Source organism: Haliotis rufescens, unplaced genomic scaffold (genome assembly GCF_023055435.1).
Source record: "Haliotis rufescens isolate VD_foot unplaced genomic scaffold, xgHalRufe1.0.p SCAF_17, whole genome shotgun sequence".
In the NCBI taxonomy this organism is placed as follows: domain Eukaryota; kingdom Metazoa; phylum Mollusca; class Gastropoda; order Lepetellida; family Haliotidae; genus Haliotis; species Haliotis rufescens.
The window spans coordinates 14,920,987-14,944,640 of NW_025963857.1; the positions used below are offsets into that span (position 1 = coordinate 14,920,987).

Sequence of the window (23,654 nt, forward strand, 5' to 3'; positions counted from 1 at the left end):
GAGCAATCAATGCAAATTTTCGTTCGGATCTTGTTGTTATTCAGGGGAACCTTAATGCCAGACGTTACATCGACAACGTTCTACAGCCTGTTCTGCTGACTCAACGTGGTTTACGTCGCCATGTCTTTCAACATGACAATGCAAGGCCTCACACTGCCAGGATAACAAATGCCTTCTTGCAGCAGAACAACGTTAATGGCCTTCAAGGTCCCCAGATTTGAACCCTATAGAACATTTGTGGGATGAACTTGGCCGCCGTGTCCGACGTCAACAGAATCCTCCACAGACGGTTCCACAGCTGACTCAAGCTCTTCTGCATCATTGGAGACGTATTCCTCAGGCTGCAATTCGTCGACTGTGTCTCTCAATGCCTCGCCGGCTTCAAGCGTGCATTGCTGCACAAGGAGGACACACTCGTTATTGACACCACTCGCCTTTGACGTCATTTTCATAGACATTAATTCTTTGTCACACAGTAACTGTTCATGAAATTCATCAGTGTCATTTGTATATTTCATTTCAGTCAAAAATTATTGACACTTAAATTTGAGTATGCGTTATTTGTGCCTCTTAGTATACATCTTTCCTTTGGAGAATTGTGAAATATTCATTGTGGCAAATTTATATAGATAGGTTGAATAAAACGTGCACTTCATTTTTTAAATCAAAGTAAATGTATACCTGAAATTCGTCACGTTATATTTTTTATTAATGTATAACTCATGTGTGGACAACTATTTGTTTTACATTTGGATTTTATCGTTTAATTGGCGGAACATTGACAGCTAAAGATTGCATCAGGTGCGCGTTTCAAAATAGGGGCCGATAATTTGAGATTCATGGGTGGAGGCGGGTCATGACCTGTTGGGTGTGCGTTGGTGGGTGGGTGTGGGGTTTTGGCATGATGTTGTTCGGATATAAGACAGTATTTTGTTCGCTGACAAAAAGCTGTTAAATAAAACATTTTGTCGCACTGTACTTTATCTATGAACGATCAAATGTTGCTACATATTTTAGAGGCTTTTACGTTAGCTAAACAGGAACTTTGACAACATTTAACACTTTTTGGTTTTCAAACCAGTCTTTAATATTTCACCATGGGGTTAAAAATCCAATCATATACAAGTCCGTTAAATTGCAAAGTCAGAGGTTGGCCTAGTACCACGCGACCGCAATTCTCGCACAGCGTTGATTTTTCAAAACTATGCGTCTGAACATTACTCGGCAACCATGATTACAGCGATAGATGTAGTGAATCGGAGCTTTCTGTCAGAGATCCCGCGAGACCCGAGTTCTGTACAACTCGCCCCCGTGTGAATGCCGTCTTGTATACAACTTCAGTTCGTACAACTTATTGCATACAACAAATTGTATACAACTAGTTGTACCGTGTAAATGCCCCTTAAGACTTGCATCCCATCGGGCTTTCCTTCCGCACCCAGAATGCCTCTGTGGTCTAGTTGTAGAGCGTCCGCCCTGAGAGCGGAAGGTCCGGGGTTTGATCCAAAACCCACAAAAGGACGTTCAGAGATGGTACTTGTTGTTACCCTGTCTGGCGCTCGGCATTAAAGGGCTAAAACAAGGACTGGTCGCCTCGGAGTCAGTATACTGTGTCTGATTTGGGTATTCATGTTAAACTGCGGCATGGCATCTAGCATTGGTGGGGTAGCACTATAAAATCGGCATCTGTCCTCACACGCACGCACATCTACCGCACATAATTCATCCGGATCCTGTGGATCTGAGATTTGACAAACAAAGGTTAAAGCCATGTCCATGAACAAATTCATAGAAACGTAAAGTCATAATCTGTCAAATTCCCACTTCCAGAGATAACGGAGACGCGCGAGGTGATATCCCGGGGCCGCGATCACACCTTCGACCCCCCTCTGTCTACCATGACGCGTGTTGTTCTTCGCAACAAGGTTGTCATCATCAACAAGCTGCCTAGAGACCTTCAGTTCTGGCTGGAGGTGAACCTGTAGGTGACATGGGTTGGTTTCCATAGAAACACTTTTAGGTGATTTTGAAGTCAAGGGACGTTCCGGTTGGAGATAGGTGTGTGTGTGTGTGTGTGTGTGTGTGTGTGTGTGTGTGTGTGCTGACCCCCGAGCCAACCAATCCTTCTTTTGTCTTTTTAATGATGAGCCCATGGTAACAATTCCCATGTGATTCCAAGCAAACACTTAGTACCATTTAAGTAGATTGCGAGAGTCGCGGTTGTTACCGGTAGAGCAGAACATGTTTACCCTTTTCTTAAACACCTGGTGTCATCACCGTTTTCCAGTGATCCATTCATATAATTTTCACTATATTGCCTTTTAGGCTCAATGGAATCTGTTTCTGATTGTTCTCTGGCGTTTGCATTTTATATTTAGGCAAGCAGGTCCAGGCAGGAGCTATCAACTGAGCCATGTTTCACGCCAACAATTAACGAGATGTACACTTTTAATGACGTTTTCTGATAGATAATTATTGATGGCTTTGACTGTACTCTGATAATCTGTAGAGTGCATTGCTGCAGATATTATGTACTGGGGCGGTGGGGAAGCCTAGTGGTTAAAGCGTTCGCTTATCACGCCAAAGGCCCGGTTGGATTCCCTACATGGGTACAATGTGTGAAGCCAATTTCTGGTGTCCCAGCCATGACATTGGTGGAATATTGCTAAAAGCTGCGTAAAACCCAACTCACTCACTATGAATGTACTCATCCACAGATTCAGACAACAGGTGGACGGCGTGGTCCACTCGGGGACCTACTCCAAGGAGGACAATGATATGCTCGTGGAGAAGGCAGAAGCTATTATCACGTGCTTCCTGTCGTCGGAAGTCCCGCCTCGGGTTCAGGTGGGGATCTGGCAGATTAAGGCTGTAATTGATCTCAATCATTCTTCTAGATGATTTTTCTTTAAGAAATAAACGACCAGTGGGAGTTATTTATCGTACAATTGAACACTGCAGGGCGAATAAACAACTCGCTTGCACGAACGCACGCACTCACTCAGTGTTTACTCTCTACCTCCCACAGGTGAACGTCCCAAGCGAACTTGCCGCCACCATCGCACACAATTTCCTCATTGCTGGGCCCCAGAGGGGCATTTTCCACGAGGCGACTGTCCAACTCTTCCCCATCCTGTACCACTTTTGGAAAAAGTAAGTTCACATACAGCAGCAGGGCTGAGAAGGTCCTCACCCTCTCCTAAGTGCGGACCGCCTCCGTGGTCTAGTGGTAGAGCGTCCGCCTGGAGAGCGGAAGGTCCGGGTTTCGATCCCCGGCTGCGTCATACCAAAATACGTTAAAAGATGGTACTTGTTGTTACCCTGTCTGGCGCTCGGCATTAAGGGACTTAAACAAGGACTGGTCGGCTCGGAGTCAGTATACTGTGTCTGAGTGGAGTATTCATGTTAAACTGCGGCATGGTATCTCAGTGCACTATAAATCGGCATCAGTCCGGACTAGTACAAGCAGCCACACACACACACGTGCATGCACGTCGCTATATAAGTGCAATAATCTTGGACGCGACGTTAAACCCAATTTCACCTCACCTCACCTAAGTGCAGATCCAGAAAGATGGAGGTTATTACATGTATAGAGAATATTATATGAATAAACATAGTATGACATAAACACGAATATAATGATCTATTTATCAGAAGATATCTACACACACAGATGAATTTTAGTGCTTACTTATAAGGACAGCAAGTCACAACAGCAGCAGAACCATAATTTGTCGAATGACGTCAACAATCTCCATCAATGACGTTGTTTTTAGTGTGACGTCTTTCAGACCTCACATCACAATAAGATTCGAATGACGGAAACAATACACTGTTTTCTCGTGACGTGATATTATCCTATATTTTTATCAAATCCAAAGTTTGCTCTCGTAGGTAAAATATAGGGAATACTGCACTCATTCTCGTTAGATACCATTTTAACGAAACGAGTGGACTTTCTATGGTATCTGACCGAGCGAAAGCGAAAAGGGTTTTCAATGGCAAGTTATAGACAAAATACTAAACGAGCTCCCGTGTAACACCAATTTTATGACACTAGTGAATAGTTTCCGTATCTGACTCGCTTTCGCTCGGTCAGATACCATAGAAAGTCCACTCGTTTCGTAAAAATGGTATCTAACGAGAATCAGTGTAGTATTCTCTATTTATGATACGGGTGAATGGTTCTGGTATTTGACGAGCGAGAGCGAGTCAGATACCAGAACTATTCACGAGTGTCATAAATTTGGTCTTACACGGGAGCTCGTTTAGTATTTTATCTATTACTTGCCATTTATAACCCTTTTTTTAGAATTTCACTGTCGTGTATGAATAGGCAGACACGATCCACGATCCACAACCTAGTCCAATTGAGTTTTACAAAATAATATTTCAAACACGTGAAACATTGACACATATTCATTAATACCTTACAACCGCCCACTTTTAGAATTCAGGCATCCGTTCCACAAAGTTATCATAGCGCTAAGGGACCCGTGCTGATCCGGGGTAGAATAGGTCTTCAGCAACCCATGCTTGCCGTAAAAGGCGACTAACGGGATCGGGTGGTCAGACTCGCTGACTTGGTTGATGCATGTCATCGATCCCAATTGCGTGGATCGATGCTCATGATATCAATCACTGGATTGTCTGGTCCAGACTCGATTATTTACAGACCGCCGTCATATAGCTGAAATTTTGCTGAGTGCGGCGTTAAAGAACAACCTAAACCACATTCTTTAACAGAAACTTACGACTGCCTTTGCGCTACAGTACGATCGCCCTGTACGAACGACGGGGCCCTGCACCACAAAGTTTACAATCACGTCACAATACCCGATGACGTAATCAGTGGAATTTTGTTGCGAGATCCATCGGCAAAACAATGCCATGTGACGTCAGGCTGGCAACAATGTTCCTGGGGTCATTGAGTGTGCATAAGCTCCTCTCTGCGATCTATCATCTCCAAACGCAATGTCGTTGAATAAGCCAAGTGATGCTGAAAGTTTTCAATGCTCGTTCCCGCAAAGCATGCGCTTTGGTATTACACAATGTGTAATACAGCTGTATGTTTATTAAACAGGTGAACTCTCCATGGGCAAGTAAAAAAAGTAAAATACTAATAGTTGAGGCGCTTTGCAGCATATGTATCAGAATCAAGAACGGTTAGACCTCTCATGTTCACCTAACGTTATCGATGCCATATTATATTCCTGCGTCAGGAGATAAAGGAGTGTGCGATGTACTCAATAAGCACCAAGCCAGGGCGGCTTGACATATTGAATTCCCAGTATGTTGTAGGTTATCACAGAGAGGCTTGTTGTGGGTTATACACAGAGAGGCGTCTTGTGGGTTATCCACAGAGTGGCTAGACAATAGACATATTAAATCCCCAGTATGTTGTGGGTTATCACAGAGAGGCTTGTTGCGGGTTATCCACAGAGAGGCTTGTTGCGGGTTATCCACAGAGAGGCTTGTTGTGGTTTATCCACAGAGAGTCGTCTTGTGGGTTATCCACAGAGTGGCTAGACAATAGACATATTGAATCCCCAGTATGTTGTGGGTTATCACAGAGAGGCTTGTTGCGGGTTATCCACAGAGAGGCTTGTTGTGGTTTATCCACAGAGAGTCGTCTTGTGGGTTATCCACAGAGTGGCTAGACAATAGACATATTAAATCCCCAGTATGTTGATGGTTATCCACAGAGTGGTTTGAGATATTGGGGTTCTCTGTATGCTGTAGGTTCTCTACAGAATGGCTTGAAAAGATTGACCCCCGAGAGTTGTTGCGCCGTATCGGAGAAGAGGAGACGAGACAAAACTATTACTCCCCCCACCACGGCCATGAAGCTCCCGTCGACTACACCAAAGCTACATTGAAGGACTACCAGATACAAAGTGAGACGCCATGTAGAAATTACTCCATACATTACGATTAACATTAACATAGTATTGACGTGCTGCCAGGGACGATGGTGGTCCAGTCTTCAGGCATGGCTCTCTCCATCACAGTGTGTGATCCCGTTATGTGATCGCACCGCGATATTACTGGAATATTAGTAAAAGCGTGTGAAACGATATTCACTTACTCACTCACCGTCACAAGCTGATACAGTAATATTTGTAGTTTGTTTGTTTGTTGTTTAACGTCGCACCTAGACCTAGCAACATTCGAGCTGTATGGTGGCGGTCTGTAAAAATCCAGTGATTGATATCATGAGCATCGATCCACGCAATTGGGATCGATGACATGCACCAACCAAGTCAGGAGCCTGACCACCCGATCCCGATCGTCGCCTAATGACACTCATGGGTTGCTGAAGACCTGGGCTGCACAAAGCGATCTTAGCGCTAAGATGATCGTAACTCCCATACTTAGGCTTACAATAGTCTTAGCGCTAAGATCGCTTTGTGCAAGTGGGCCCAGTTCTAACCTGGATCTGGATTATGTCCAGACGTCGTCATACAGTTGGAATATTTCCTAGTGCGGTGTTAAACAACAAACAATTGAGTGAGTGAGTATGGTTTTACACCGCTTTTAGCAATATTCCAGCAATATCACGGCGGGGGACACCAGAAATGGGCTTCACACATTGTACCCATGTCGGGAATCGAACCCGGGTCTTCGGCGTGACGAGCGAACGCTTTAACCACTGGGCTACCCGACCGCCCTAAACAACAAACAAACATTGTATAGTGGCTGAAGTGTTAATGGCATGGACTGAAAATCTCCTTGTTCCAACAGGTAATGACGATGATCAGTTCCGGATCAACTTTTCCCTTTTCAACGGGATTCGTGTATTGCTGCCCAAAACAAAGGGACACCGCAAGGTCGAGGACGAGCCTGCAATCAGGGGCCACTCGGTATCGCCACGGAAGCTGAGCTTTATCACCAGCCGCCCCTCGGGGAGAAATCTCAACACGGCCCTCAGTAAACCTCGCAGTTCACACAGGGATTCTGGGAGTGTTGGAAAGGAGAAAGATGGCAGCCGATCGTCAGCCGAACAGGAACAGGAATCGCCACGTATGGATGCCGGAAGGTTAAAAGCTCGGCGATTAAGTTTGCTGGTGGAGGGTCTGAACATTCAGCAAGGTCAACCACCCCGTACTAGCCCTCCTCGGGGTTCCCAATTCACCAGACCTATGAAGACCCTCCTTGATGTTGTAAACATGGCGCAGGTGCTAGGGACAGATGAATAGGAATCTTTCTTCTAGCTGAATACTGTCAAGTGCAATATGTTGCTTAATCACAGCCAATTAGTGCTCCTATTTGCTGTCTGAGATGTGATTTTATTTCGGAATAGGCCATCCAACCCATAATACTTTTTTTCACAAACAATTGTCTGTTTAGAGGAAATAACAATGGCATTGTAAATGAGTTTTTTCTAATATCGTTTTGAATGAATTTTAGAACACCATTCCGAAGATTTTGATAATAACTGTAAACTTTATACATTTTGGCGAAACACATTTAACATACATTCATAATAAACACATACATGTAGAATAAGTTCTTTTAGTATATATTGTACTTTATTTCAATTTGGTACAGGTGGAAAGGAGTCGTGGATTGTTCCTGGAACATAACCCTCTATGAATACGGCCCCTAGGCTACTAGACCAGGGCCCACTTGCACAAAGCGATCTTAGCGCTAAGACTATTGTAAGCCTATGTTAAGGTATGGGAGTTACGATCATCTTAGCGCTAAGATGGCTTTTTGCAAGTGGGTCCAGGTTCCACAAAGCGATCTTTGAGGTTACGGTCGCCTTGTATAAGGTACAAAATGTTTTTTGTAATAATAAGATCGTACCTTCTATTCCACGACTTACGAATTGGGTAGTTCTACGGTCGTTGGGCACTGAGTCCGGGGTCCTGTGTACACCATTGTACAAAGCGATCTTACGCCGAGGCGTTCGTAACTCGTACACATAAACCGGCAGATTTCCGACAGTCCTGAGGTCGCTTTGTCCAATAGGGCCCAGAGTAAGACAGGCCGACTCTACTCAATGTCTGTCTAAAACCAATCTGAAACTACTTGTGTTAGTCCCCGGATGTTTTTCTGTTCATCCTGTAAGGACCCCAAACAGGAATATAGGACCCCGGCATATGTTTGTCTATTTGTTTGTTTAACGCCGCACTCAGCAATATTCCAGGTATATGACGGCGGTCCGTAAATAATCGAGTGTGGACCAGACAATCCAGTGATCGATCCACATCATGGTGTACATCGATGTACACAAGTGGGATACGATGACATGCATCAACCAAGTCAGCGAGCCTGACCACCCGATCCCGTAAGTCGCCCCAACACATGTGGCTAGAGTATTGTGACTGTCCATTGTTGGTAAGCGTTCATCGACGGGATTGGACGTTGGTCCTGCTACCAATTACTGCTTCGCGTGGACGATATAGCTTACAGGCTGTGTGATATAGCTGGAATATTGCAGACAAACATTGGAGATAAAGAAATAAGATTAAATAAAGAATGAAATAAATAGATAAACAAAAACAAACAAAAAAACATCAACAAATATCTGCTCCATGGACAAAGACAACTGATAAGAATATAGTGTACCACATCTTCCCGAGGCAAATGAGATAACCGACTAAAAAAGTCCAGTTTCCACCCTTGCCGAACTAGACTGGTATTTCTGGGCTCGATCGCAGCGCCATTTGTGGCTATTACGAGTTATGTCCCTTCTATGTCTCTCCTATGGACCAATCAGATTCCACGTCACTTTCATTTGCTTCAAACAAAATGGCGGCGCCTAGTCAAGACGATCTGATCGATAATCAAGATTTATATTGTAATAAAACGGGTTTTACGCGAAGTGCATCAAATAACGCGAGCACCTTGATTAAAACCATGAAAAGATTTAGAAAATATCTGTTGACAACGAGTTGGCGGTGCCCATGTTTTGCAAATTCTGCAATCGACCGAAATCTGCATGACTATTTACGAACAGGATTTCGATTTCGTTGCGTGATTTTGATTGGACTATGTGTAGCAGGGCGTGGAGTCATCCCACAGATGACATCCTTACCTTTTCAGTTTGCTGACGGGGTTAACCTCTTTGGTCATGTGGACAAGGCGTCCCACCTCGGATCAGAAGGTCTGTGGTTCGAATCCCATTACGGGACTCGGAAATTTTATGGCCGCTACATATGCATAGTCTCGTTAGTCCATCCAAAATGCAACTTCATAATACCAGCCGAGTTCGGCAAGGGTGGAAACTGGACTTTTACAGACAGTTAACTCCCTTGCCTCGGGAAGATGAGTGTACCATTGATACACGACAGACGTGAATTTATATAAATCACGACAGTGAGAAAATGAAGACTGTTTCAGTGTTAATGTACCTTTATGAACATGTGGAATACATCTAAATTTAAATTACACCGGCTGAATTCAGCACATTTATCGTCTTTACTTTCTAACAGTACATAAACACACCAGTTACTCTCCGCAATTCACACTGTATCGTGTCCATGACGCACTCATATGGAAATCTTTATCGAGATATTAATTTGAATTCTGGAACTATAGACCATAGTCCTCCTTTTAACAGATACACTATTTTTCCAGAAACCAACAACTATTAGTGGATTCGATCACCCAAACCATCCAGATAACGACAGTTCCATAATTAAACGTCAGGCATTTAGATTGAGTTGAGTTTAACGCTGCTTTTAACAGTATTCCAATTATATCGCGGCGTGTCAGCTTAATGTGGGAAGAAAGCCCGAAGTGATGCAGGCCTCAGACGTTTACCACTTCGGTGAAACCCACGATATGGTGCTGACAAACCTAGAAACGATATCGGGGCGAACCGGGTCAGTTCTGATCCTGGATTCTAGTCTCATTGACCCTTGAGTGAGTGAGTGAATTGGGTTTAACGCCGCTTTTAACATTATTCCAGTTATATCTCGGCGTGTCAGCTTAATGTGGGAGGAAGGCCCGAAGTGATGCTGGTCTCAGACGTTTACCACTTTGGTGAAACCCACGAGCACGGGTATGGTGCTGACAAACCTAGAAACATAATTGGGGCGAACCGGGATTCGAACCTTCAACCATAGGTTTCTGGCGTGCCCAAGGGACGCAACTTTGCACAGCGAATTGCGGCGCCTTAGACGACTGGGCCACCCGTGCCCCCTGACCGGCGTTAGTCATCTCGTATAGCATCTTAGTAGTAAGCCGTAGGTAAGGAATGTATGATTGAGACAGGATTCGTTTTGTGGTCCGTTTTCAAATACAACAAAGAAAACAGACTCCCACAGGTATCTTGTGTAGTCATATACACTGCCGTGCAAAAGAAAGGATACACTCAAACTGATTATACCAATACCTGCTTCACGCTACCCATAACTGTGTAGTGTGACATTGCGACCCCAAGTTCATTGAGAGGTCATGTTCACGTCACCTGTTGTGAGATACTCATTGATATGATGCATATATTATCGATATATTGATACCAGTGTCGATATTTAGATACCAGTGTCGATATATTGATACCAGTGTCAAATACATCACCATCGCATAACCTTTTTTTGTTTGTTCTATTTTCAGCCACCATTAAACACGATGGTATACTTTCTTTTGCACGGCAGTTTACTCCGCGGCATTACTTCATATTCTATTTCCTAGCTTTATCGGCAACAACCCATGCTGATAAAACACACGAGGGTGAGTCCATTTCACAACAGGGGTCGGTGTTGCTTGTGAATGACCGTTGAAAGGCATCCCTTGCATCAGCGTACATTACCTCTCTCACTGACTGATGGCTGGCAGGGATCCTGGGGGTGGTGGAGACAGCTGGACGACACCCAGATATCCAGGGCGTGGCTGTACACCGGTACTGTATCTGACCCTGTGCCCTTTGGAGGAGCGACCTGCCCACCGACGGAGCTCCGTACATGGGCATCCGGACCGGTGGTGGAAGGAAAACGGAGTCCAGAGTTCGTGGGTGAAGTTGCGGAAAGAATGTTACATTCTTTAACTCATGCACAGTCCTGTTCATGAATTGTTCACTGACCGGTTTATCAAACCACTCGGGTTCTTGTGCTACTCGAGATTTCGGTGATAAAAGGCTCACCACATGCTTTTTTTCAACACAAGTCTGCGACAGTACAGGATTCGTTGTCGTTTCTTTAGCATCAGCTGCATCACTACCATTTCTGTTCACATCTTCAGAAACCGTTTCAGGATTTCCCAGATCATCATCTTCAGGTGTTTCTTCTCTGAACATACACGAGTCCACCGTCTCGACGATCTCCTTGTAGAGGTCCGTGAAGCTGTTGGTCGGGATGGGGTAGCCTAGAACAGCAATGCTATCCCCGTATTCCAAGTCCCGTAGGTCCTGCAAAACACCAGTTAGCCTCTTAGATCTACATCCCTTGATGAAGGAGCAAGGTTTTCCCTGAATAAGTCTGATCACCAGGATGTAGAAGGCTAATTTATGCAGTTCCTTGTGTCGATGTTGACGACGATGGTACTGGGCCATAACGTGGCCCTTCAAGCTATTCATTTTCATGAATAGCAACTTCTTGTGACTGAAAATCTTGCTAGTAAGTCCTCTGGTTTTGTTTGGTTTATTCTGCGCTTCAGCCTCAAGAATGCCTTCTTTGACCTCCTCAATAAATTTGGCATAGTCTTGGCGGGATAAGACCTTTTGGAAGAAATGTAGCCATTTCGTAAGCAAATCCTTTTGTCGTTTTGTCTTGAGACGTGTGAATTGTTCAAGACTGGATTTTGCATCCTCTTCCTCTGTTGACTTCTGGCCGCTTCCTGATCTACCACCTCGTTTTGTTTCTGTTCAGATTGAAAAAAGAACATTTATTACTCCTGGGGTTTGGGTTAAGGGGGGTGAAACGTATACTTGTTAAGTAGATGTATTATATATGACACAGGAGCTGACAGAACAGTTATGAAAAAATATAAGATAGCTATGTGATAAATTGTAAGGAACAATGAAGACCGAAGTGTGATTTATTCACATTGTTCTACCATGACATCATTTCTGGAGATTCAAACATGCGCTCGAATCTTGATGTGGTCGTAAATTGGATGACGTTTTTTTTAAAGAGGGAATTGCCTAGTGAGATGTTCCCCATAGATGTAGTCGGACAACGCAGATACGCGCAATGGCCGAACGATCGCGTCCAGAATTGGGAGAGATATGACAATCGGTATTGGGAGAAAAGGGACAGATAAATGACGTGAGAAATGTGAGAATATGCGTCAAAGACCAAAGTTACCCCCCTGTTCATAAAAAAGGACTTGTCCAACATTGCCGAGGTCGGATTCTATTCAGGAAGTCATCATTATTTAAATACGGATAAATATTTGTAAAGCTTGTACATTTAATTAACATCATTAAAGAGGCTGTACATGATATTGATATCCCTTGTATGAAATAAACGACTCGTGGTCGATTTTTATCGTACAATAAACACTGCAGGGAGAATGAACCATGAGGTTTATTCTCCCTGCAGTGTCTTCTTGTACAACTCCCACTCGTCATTTATTTCTTAATTAACCCAAACTCCATTCTCTTTACATATGATATAATAAGAACATATACCGTCAACGCCTGTGATCTTGACAAGCTTGACAATCCACAAAAACAGACCCAATTGGGCGTAAAAGGCAAAATAGCGGTGAAAATTATATGAACCAATCACTGAAAATCAGTGATGACACCAGGTGTTCGCGAAAAGGGTAAGCATATCCTGCCCTACCGGTAGCCTCCGCCGCTCACACAATTTGCATAAAAGGGTAAGTGTTTGGTTGTTGCCTGACGCCCACTCTCGAGTGGCTGTCTGGAACTACGGATAAGCATTTGGTTTGGTCTTAGGTTTAAAGGTCACTTTAATTCAAATAATGACGAGTGAAATAATTAGTTATACCTACATTTATTATTATGGTGAATATATGACGAGAGTCTAGGTGTCTGAACTAGGTGCGAAGGCAAGTCCTGATAAGCATACACCCCTGCTTCGAATTCTAAACATTACCTCCTCTGCTACGCGGCTGATGCTTATCTTCATCTCTGACTGCATCACGTGCACGGATGAAGTATTTCATCTTCTCCTGCGCTGTCAGCTCCTTCGACCACTGTCGACGAAGTAATTCATCAAGAGCTGCAGAAGATGCTTCTGGGTGAGACATCTGGAAGTGGCGACGATGTTCACTGAAATGAGAAGATGACAGAAACATATATCAGCATAAGTTGTTCTGGTGAATATAATCATCAATGTCGTCGGGGTACTAGTGTGTCTGTCAAAACGTTGTATAACATTAATACTGGAGTTTTAAGAAAGAAACGAAGATTGTATGACACGTGAGTGCTACAAATAGACTTTCTGAAGTTAGCCTTTTATTCTGATGTAACGTTACCTTGACCACAGGACATAAGCATTTTCATCTATCACGGGGTATTACAGCACTACAACTACCTTGTCCACAGGACACAAGCATTTTCATCTATCACTGGGTATCACAGCATTACATCTACCTTGACCACAGGACATAAGCATTTTCATCTATCACTGGGTATCACAGCACTACACCTACCTTGTCCACAGGACATAAGCATTTTCATCTATCACGGGGTATTACAGCACTACATCTACCTTGTCCACAGGACACAAGCATTTTCATCTATCACTGGGTATCACAGCATTACATCTACCTTGACCACAGGACATAAGCATTTTCATCTATCACTGGGTATCACAGCACTACACCTACCTTGTCCACAGGACACAATCATGTGCTTCTGTCATGGGGTATTACAGCACTACACCTACCTTGTCCACAGGACACAAGCATGTTCATCTATCACTGGGTATCACAGCATTACATCTACCTTGACCACAGGACACAATCATGTGCTTCTGTCATGGGGTATTACAGCACTACACCTACCTTGTCCACAGGACACAAGCATGTTCATCTATCACGGGGTATCACAGCAGTAAATCTACCTTGACCACAGGGCACAATCATGTGCTTCTATCACGGGGTATCACAGCAGTACATCTACCTTGACCACACGACACAAGCATGTTCATCTATCACGGGGTGTCACAGCAGTACATCTACCTTGACCACAGGACACAAGCATGTTCATCTATCACGGGGTATCACAGCATTACATCTACCTTGACCACAGGACATAAGCATGTTCATCTATCACGGGGTGTCACAGCAGTACATCTACCTTGACCACAGGACACAATCATGTTCATCTATCACTGGGTATCACAGCAGTACATCTACCTTGACCACAGGACACAATCATGTTCATCTATCACTGGGTATCACAGCAGTACATCTACCTTGACCACAGGACACAATCATGTTCATCTATCACGGGGTATCACAGCATTACATCTACCTTGACCACAGGACACAATCATGTGCTTCTATCATGGGGTATTACAGCACTACACCTACCTTGTCCACAGGACACAAGCATGTTCATCTATCACGGGGTATCACAGCAGTACATCTACCTTGACCACAGGGCACAATCATGTGCTTCTATCATGGGGTATTACAGCACTACACCTACCTTGACCACAGGACACAAGCATGTTCATCTATCACGGGGTATCACAGCAGTACATCTACCTTGACCACAGGACACAATCATGTTCATCTATCACTGGGTATCACAGCAGTACATCTACCTTGACCACAGGACACAATCATGTGCTTCTATCATGGGGTATTACAGCACTACACCTACCTTGTCCACAGGACACAATCATGTTCATCTATCACTGGGTATCACAGCAGTACATCTACCTTGACCACAGGACACAATCATGTTCATCTATCACGGGGTATCACAGCATTACATCTACCTTGACCACAGGACACAATCATGTGCTTCTATCATGGGGTATTACAGCACTACACCTACCTTGTCCACAGGACACAAGCATGTTCATCTATCACGGGGTATCACAGCAGTACATCTACCTTGACCACAGGGCACAATCATGTGCTTCTATCATGGGGTATTACAGCACTACACCTACCTTGTCCACAGGACACAAGCATGTTCATCTATCACTGGGTATCACAGCATTACATCTACCTTGACCACAGGACACAATCATGTGCTTCTATCATGGGGTATTACAGCACTACACCTACCTTGTCCACAGGACACAAGCATGTTCATCTATCACGGGGTATCACAGCAGTACATCTACCTTGACCACAGGGCACAATCATGTGCTTCTATCATGGGGTATTACAGCACTACACCTACCTTGTCCACAGGACACAAGCATGTTCATCAATCACTGGGTATCACAGCAGTACACCTACCTTGACCACAGGGCACAATCATGTGCTTCTATCACGGGGTATCACAGCACTACACCTACCTTGACCACAGGACACAAGCATGTTTATCTATAACAGGATTGGCCAGCAACTCTTCGTCTATGATTGGCCCCTTCCTTCTCCGCGGTGGCAGACAGGATGGAGTTTGTTGGTTCTCAATTCTTTCCCTGTAGGAAGAATGATACTTTGTTACCCTCTCTTGCATATTGTTCCACTTGAATGTGTCAGCTAAATGTGGTGAGAAGCCCAAAGTAGCCAGGGTCGTGATCGAAAGACATTAATCGCTTTGGTGGAACCCATGAACATGGGCAAAACCAGGAATCATAATCTATGGTTCGAACCAACGACCTTTGGATCCTGCAGATGTTGTCAATGAATAACACATACCGCAAAATTGCTTATCAAATCCCCTTTAAAGGCATTCTGATAACAACACTATTTTAATTGAAAACAGGATTTGACCCCAAAGTTACAAACGTTATCAAAACGTTACTAGGCTGGTACAGTCACCGAAACACTGCAAAAATAATGTCCAAAATACAACTATGATACCCACATCTGATACATCACCATCGACTACTATTTCTTGTTTGTTTCATTTTTGGTCACCATGCCCGCCAGTGTATACTAGTGTATACTAGTCAATAATTCCAATATTTATACAAACCTTTGTTCAAAAGAGGTTGCAGGCTTCTTCTTCAGCACTCCAGATTTATTCTTGAGATTCTTCTTTAGCTTTTTCTTCCATCTAGCTTTCAGGGGCAGGCCGTGTCTGCTGTCTGATTGTACCACTTCCCTCCCCTCCCTCTCTTGCATTCTCACTTGTCTGGGGCTCAAAACAGTCACGTCAATATCAGAGATGTTTCTGTCTGTAGACGGGTCTGCTCCAACATCCGCTTCCCCTTCACAGATATCAGAGCTGGACCTCCTTCTCCTCTTGGATGGGGAAGGGCTTTCTGTTGACATCTTTGTCTTTGTCTTGTTGTCGTCTCTTTTAAGTGGAGTATACACAAAGTCGGTACTCCTACCGCACTGGCCGGATGTTGAGGAATCAACCTTTTTCAGGAGTCGAGCACTCCTCTTAATTGGTGTCAGAGAAGTGGATCCCGATGATGGACATTCTGATGTAGCTGGAAATTCATCTGTCTCTGTCATCGGTTGGGGCCTTTCTCCTTCATCACATAAGTGTTGAACAGAATGTCTTTCCTTGGCTCTGAAGTTACTTTCTTTACATTTTCGAAGAACAATTTTTGGAAAAGATATTTTTCGTTTGTCCTTCTTCTTACTCCAAAGCAAAAACTCACCAGAGGAGGAGGAAGACTCGGGTTTTGATGATCCACTACTGGTTGGTTGTAACACTGGCTGGTCAACCTCCTTTGCAGTGTCACTGTCAATATTGGCACAGTCGGACCGTGTTACCATGAACCTTACAGGTTTCTGTTTATCACTGTCTCCAGTCAATGAAACGCTCGTGTTTGTGTCAGAAGATGTCACTGTCGTCTCATCTGTGAGAGTTGTCAGATTGCTGTTTATTATTTCAGCTGAGATTTCAAGTTGGCCATTAGTAGCTTTTCTTTCCATCACTTCTTTGAATACTGTACCGTCTACGGCATCACAACTGTTACTCAATGAATCATATTCATCTTTAGGTATAAAACAGTCCTCAAATCCTTGATCAGTTTCTGTGGGTAACATCTCTAAATCCGAACTGAGACTTTGGGAGGCAATTGGACTTATAGCTAATGGGTCTGCAACTGGAGTTGCCCACCCTTCACTGTTCGCCTTATCACTCCACCACACGCTCTCCGGTCCAGATGGCATTGGTGTACCTGGATTACTATGAAATGTCAATTGACTTGATGACCGAGTTCCCTGATTCATACTGAACGATCCATCTGTGTAATATTGCTGTTCATTTGGAGATGAAGGGTCTTGCGATATCAATGTTGATGCACATGATGTAATATCGCTAGAAAACATACTCTTTACGTTTGTATCAAGTTCAGAAAGACTGTCATTTGCAGCTGCCGCCAAGTCATTGTCTAGGACATGTTGAAGAGAAGATGAACCAGCTTGAGATGCACCACAAGTACTGTATTCTGGAGTCCTTTCCTCTAGGCTTGGAACGTCCTCAAAACTCACATGACCTTGATTACAAGATGAGGATGCTGTATCTGAAAGGATTGAGTCAATCTCACTGATCAAACAAATTGTGGAACTGCTCGTTCCTTGCTGTAGCGATTCATTAGATGATGAAGCTGGTTCAGATGAGGGATTGTTGACATCTCGTACACCATCACCTGTGTTAGTATCATATCTACACTCATTTTCATCTTTAAGTTTACTCGCATGTTTCCTAAAGGGTGTGACTGAAGGCAAACCTTCCCACAGCTCATCCTGTTGGGATTCGCTTCTTAGCCGTCGCCTTCTGATGACAAAATCGTTTAGATCAAACCCTAATTTTTTATCTTCATCTGGAACACTTGTAGAGGATGGACTTATTACGTCTGATGACTCCTGGGACGTGACAATACGAAGTGATGCGCTGTCTGTGTTGGATATCTTCGTATTTGATGTTCCTGATTCGGTCCCACCTACAATATCGGACACTTGGATTAGGACTGGTCCCTCTGCATTATTGTTTCTTGTATCAGTATTCAAAGGCAACGCTTGATCTCTTTCATGGGGACCCCTTTGAGAGTTATCATGTTCTGATGCCAAAATAGTCATTAACCTGGATGGTTTTCGTTTGAGCAGTACTTTAACATCATCATCATCTACAGCCACATCTCCGGATCTGTTCCTGCTTCTTGTCTGCCTGATAGGGGATGACTGAATCATTTCCCTCGTCATACATCTGTCAGGTTGTGTCGCCTGTCTGTCTTCAGGACAAAACCCCTCAATCGATGCAGCATGGGAGGTGGTAGCCACAGACCCATCTCGACTCCTGAGATCTCTGGGTGGTGTTTGAGTTGATACGCTGGTTATATATGCCCTACTTAATTCAGAATCGCCAGTGCTGGTTGATTCATTAGATGAAACTCCAAGAGTCTTTTTACCAGCTCTATTTCCTTTTTCTTGGGGAGATCTGACGACTATAGAGAACGGTGACGAGGATGGAGATGAAAGTTCACGTTCTTTTGCCTTGCTATTAGATGAAAGATGTTTCGTTCGTGGTCTACCAACGCCTCGTTTGATTGGAGTTGTACCACTGGTGTTGGATAAATGTGACTCATTTGCACTATCACTATCTGAATATTTTGGATGTGCTCGGGGGTTAATCTTTGTGCCAGGCACATTCTGTTTGGTATTATTATCTGTGGATGGATTAGATAGTGTTCGTGATCTCAATTTCTTAGAGCTTTTAGCTTGGGTTGCCTCTGGTTCTTCATTTGAACTTGACGATATTGGGTGATATTTAGCCTCTTGTGTTGCTGACAGAAACCTGTTTATCTGCGAGAGATTCTTTATCCCACTTGTCCCGGGCATGTCCTGATTGGATGCCTCAGAGGAGTTGGATGTTCCTGATGTACTATATGTCCCTGTTGAAGACCCTGTAGTGTAACTAGATGTCTTCCCTGACGTGTACGATTCACTATTAGAACTTAGAATCGAAGAGGAATCAGTTTTAGAGTTTGAGCTTGTGTATGAAGTAGCACTTGATCCAACCCCGGAACTTGAACTGGTACTGGAACTTGACGTCAGGGTTTCAGCTTCAGGGAATTTAATCTGTCGCCTACTTGTTTTGGTTGGCGTTTCCTGTTCCCCTCTGTGTGACCTTGTCCTGAACGGGGACACCTCAGACGACCAGACATCTTGCAATTTCTTTAGTTCCCGTTTGGTGTTGCTGGTAGTGGGGTAATTGCTGGTGCTTGGTCTATTGTCGGAAAGGGGGTAATTGCTGCTACTTGGTAAATTGCTGGTGGTGCGGTTATTGCTGATAGCGGGGTTATTGCTGGTGGTGGGGTTATTGCTGATAGTGGGCGTATTGCTGGTGGTGGGGTTATTGCTGCTACTTGGTTTATTGCTGGTGGTGGGGTTATTGCTGGTAGCGGGGATATTGCTGCTACTTGGTTTATTGCTCTTGGTGGGGTTATTGCTGGTGGTGGGGTTATTGATAGTAGTGGATGTGCTGATCCTGTTTCCGATTTTATTTTTACGATCCGTGCTGTTGCTGCTGTTGCTGCTGTTGCTGCTGCTGTTTGTGCTGCTGCCGGTGGTGGACGCGTTGCGTCTTTCCCTGCCTGGTGTCCGAGATGGGGAGCTCTGTATAAAACAATATTCATTTTGAATTTCTATATTTCTGATCTGATCTGTTTATATCAGATTCTACTCAGTCAAATTATATGTATATTATATTTTAACTCTAAATTGTCAGCCTTAAAAGTTTTATTAGGATTTCTCTGAGCGTCCTTGTTCCGGAACGTCGTGATATCAACCACTGTTTTGTCTGCCCAAGACACGATTATTTATAAACTGAGCCGAAATACAAGAAAAAAAGAAAGCTATATACACATATATACATTTTATTTGCAATGCTTTGCCAAGTACGTTCCTTGATATTTCCGTGAAGGTTGTATTCGAATATGAACGAATAATCTTTGCATATCCGTTTCCCGAAACAATCTTCATATTTGTTTGCCAGATGTAAGGCAACACGTTAGCATAAGTTAACTTAAAGTTAAGTCGACATCGACTTATCGACATCGAATAAAGTATCGCCATTCAACTCATCCTCGGTTATATATGCATAATTTATATAATGCATTGGATAATCCAGGATCAATTCTACATCAATACTTCCCGCTGTATGAAATATACTCACGTGGGTCACAGTCGCTATCAGGTTTATCAACAAATACATATATAACACTACGATATTGTAATTAACATTTATTAAATAAAATTTACCATGTTTATTAAAAACAAACATTCATAATTAATTGAAAGGTTTGGTTTTCGATGAGGGTAAATAAGTTTATAGAAACACATTACCGCTACAAAAAATGCATTACTGTTATGTGATGTACTTCACACAAAACGTTCCTGGTACTCCAGCAATACAATTCAATGATGACACAATTGGTCATAACGAGTCCACAAATCAGCAAGGAGGACACAAACACACACACATCAGGTATTTATTAGTCCTGCACCATGCATTTTATGCGAACAAAATCAATCTAGATTTATATAAAAGCAAGTCTAGCCAGCTTTAGCCAGGGCCAGGGTGACGCGATTCGCTGTGTAGTGTTGCACCCTTTCAGCACGTCAGAAACTTATGAATCGAATCGAATCGAATCCTGTTTCGCCCCGATTAGGTTTGTAGATTTGTTGGCACCGTACCGTGCTCGTGGGTTTCACCAAAGTGGTAAACGTCTGAGACCTGCATCACTTCGGGCTTTCCTCCCACATGAAGCTGACACGACGTGATTTAACTGGAATACTTTTAAAAGAGGCGTTAACCCCAATTCACTCATAGTGTTTTTGTAGTGTTTTTTTTATTAATCCACTCGAGCTACAACGGGACCTGTGAAGATCCGGAGTAGAATAAATCTTCAGCAACCCATGCTTGCCGTAAAAGGCCACTGTGCTTGTCGTAACAGGCGACTGACGGGATCGGGTGGTCAGGCTCGCTGACTTGATTGATGCATGTCATCGTATCCCAATTGCATCGATGCTCATGTCAATCACTGGATTATCTGGTCCAGACTTGGTTATTTACATATTTACATATAGCTGGAATACTGATGTGTGCGGCGTTAAACAACAAACCAAACCAAACAAAAAGCTACAACGGTCTTAAATTGTAGTTCGTGATGCAACATAATCTGTATTCTATCGTGTTTCCAAATACGAGCGTTGATTGATAAGTTCTGAGTCTCACATAGGAATTGCGTAATAGTGAAATCTTTGTTCTGGACGTCGTAATGTCAAAGAGGTATATCCTCAAAAACTTGAGTCAGTTGAGCAAATTGTTTCTTTGTGACAAGTCTATTTCTAGCGTAACAAGACAGCTTAGCATTTAGTAGGCTTTTTGAAAGAAATTAGCCTTTCCGTTGATACATACTTTAAATCTTGAAATTAACGCGAGCGTGAATTAAATGCGAAAAATGCGAGTTGTCTTTGTTTGCATAAATGAAACTTCTCCAAAATGACTATAAACAATAACACGGTCTCACTGCAAACTTTGGATAGCGGAAATACCAACTTGAATATAAACAAATACGCGGTTTATTGAGCAGCAGTTGTAACAAGTATATAACAATGTCATTCTAAGAATAGGAATTACACAATAGACATTCTAGAATTCTAAATATAAACTCTTGACGAAAGATATTGGGTTTTTGTCTAAATTATGGCTTTGAATTGTGTGCTCCGTGTTTGCGTCCGCCATCTTGAATTATCGAAGAATGATTAGTCACAGCGCTCCATAGACCAAGGTTGTAGGTAATCGGAACGTCAGAATCTTCGGAGTGATATGCAGACTACTAATAAGGATACACCACCAACCCTTGACCCTCGGACATAAAAGGGCTGTGCTGCACATGTATGTATGAAGACGTCACAACATAAATTTAACCAACCTTTGAATCGGAGTCGGTTCGAGCTTTCTTGCATTGAATGTTTTCTAACGACGCCGGTCTTGAACCCGGACCGTTGCCCCGACCATGGAGTGATGGCCGACTTTTATCATCAGGTGCCTTCCTTTTTCTTCCACGCTCCATCGTCTATTTGTTCACATATAATTTCATACACAGGGAACTGCGAGACAGTCAGTCATATTTGTTTACATTTATGATTGCTATGTGACGTCATGTCGCGATGACGTCACAATTGTGTTCATATGACGTCACTAAAACACAATCCGGTCTTTGTTTCGGGAAAATGCTGCGTGCTTGCCTTCTTTTGATGAATTACGATGTTATATACATCAAAACCATTTCTCCAAGCCTTAACACAGAAATAATTAGACAATAAAATTATTAATTAAACATTTTTTAGACAATGTTTGAAGCCCATTTTGTGGTGTTCATCGCTGTGATATTGCTGAAATAGCTTTAATTGGGCCGTAAAACCATACTCACTCAGTATCTAAAAATAATGTCATTAAATAGTTTTGTGTTGTCTGAAATTGATTATGTTTAATTGTTAAATTACTTTAAATATTAATGATATCCCTACAACACTTACCGCAAAACAATCGATGGGTAAAAGATATTAGAGCTTTCTCCCTTATATCCCAAAACTCGGCATCCAGAGGATTAAACGCGGTCACGTCAGTGAAATTATTTTAGAAAGCACCCGGCGTTCAGGTGTTTTCGGGGGCACGGGTGGCCCAGTCGTCTAAGGCGCCGCGATTCGCTGTGCAGAGTTGCGTCCCTTGGGCACGCCAGAAACCTATGATTGTGGGTTCGAATCCCGATTCGCCCCTATTATGTTTCTAGGTTTGTCAGCACCATACCCGTGCTCGTGGGTTTCACCGAGGTGGTAAACGACTGACACCTGCATCACTTGGGGCTTTCCTCCCACATTTAGCTGACACGCCGCGATATAACTGGAATAGTGTTAAAAGCGGCGTTAAACCCAACTCATTCACTCACTCAGCTGTTTTCAATTTATCTCGCTCCTCCGCCACAGCGGGCGTCCTCCTGACGTGGTACCCATATATAACAGTCCACGGAAATATGTTGTAGAATACGACCATGTGAGGTATATGTAACCGCCTAGATCAATATTTATCAAAATTTCAGTTCGACAAAAGTCAAAACACAAATCTTATACCGCATGGTATCTGCGAATCCCGTTTGGGAATCCTAGCTATTGTTTGTTGTTTAACGCCTCACTCAGCAATACTCCAGCTTATGGCGGCGGTCTGTAAATAATCGAGTCTGGACCAGACAATCCAGTGATTGACATCATGAGCATCGATCCACGCAATTGGGAAACGATGACATGCATCAACCAAGTCATCGTGCCTGACCACCCGATCCCGTTAGTCGCCTGTTACGACAAGCATAGTCGCCTTTTACAGCATGGGTTTCTGAAGACCTATTCTACCCCGGATCTTCACGGGTTCGAAATATCTCATGAGGATCGGTGTTCAAAATGTTTGACTGCGTGGCATTCATACCGTTTAATGTTTGGGTGGTTGGAATGCCCCCCCCCCCCCCCCCCCCCCCCCCAGCTATTGTAATTCCTAGGATGTCAATCACGGGTCAGCAGGCCGGTCGCCTATGTCCCTTATAGGTTCCCAATCATCCCATTTCTGTGCATGGCGTGGCCGCTAC

At 43.5% G+C, this 23,654-nt stretch overlaps 2 protein-coding genes across 2 annotated transcripts in view; one reads left to right on the forward strand and one right to left on the reverse strand.

The window, feature by feature from the left end:
- The window catches only part of LOC124140874, a 30,545-nt gene extending 22,909 nt beyond the window's left edge, over window positions 1–7,636 (forward strand). The window contains exons 17-21 of the mRNA XM_046508687.2: window positions 1,831–1,981; window positions 2,718–2,847; window positions 3,029–3,153; window positions 5,746–5,900; window positions 6,748–7,636. Coding sequence (XP_046364643.2) covers window positions 1,831–1,981; window positions 2,718–2,847; window positions 3,029–3,153; window positions 5,746–5,900; window positions 6,748–7,202 — 1,016 coding nt within the window. The 3' untranslated portion in view covers window positions 7,203–7,636. The remainder of the gene's footprint in view (window positions 1–1,830; window positions 1,982–2,717; window positions 2,848–3,028; window positions 3,154–5,745; window positions 5,901–6,747) is intronic.
- Window positions 7,637–10,037: 2,401 nt separating this feature from the next.
- LOC124140875 (serine-rich adhesin for platelets-like) lies at window positions 10,038–22,183 on the reverse strand. Its single transcript, XM_046508688.2, has 5 exons — window positions 21,951–22,183; window positions 16,031–19,629; window positions 15,405–15,530; window positions 13,017–13,192; window positions 10,038–11,811 (listed from the first exon to the last, which is right to left on the reverse strand). Exons 1-5 carry the CDS (start codon window positions 22,089–22,091, stop codon window positions 10,637–10,639), a joined length of 5,217 nt encoding a protein of 1,738 aa, XP_046364644.2. The 5' UTR covers window positions 22,092–22,183; the 3' UTR covers window positions 10,038–10,636.
- Window positions 22,184–23,654: the final 1,471 nt, after the last annotated feature.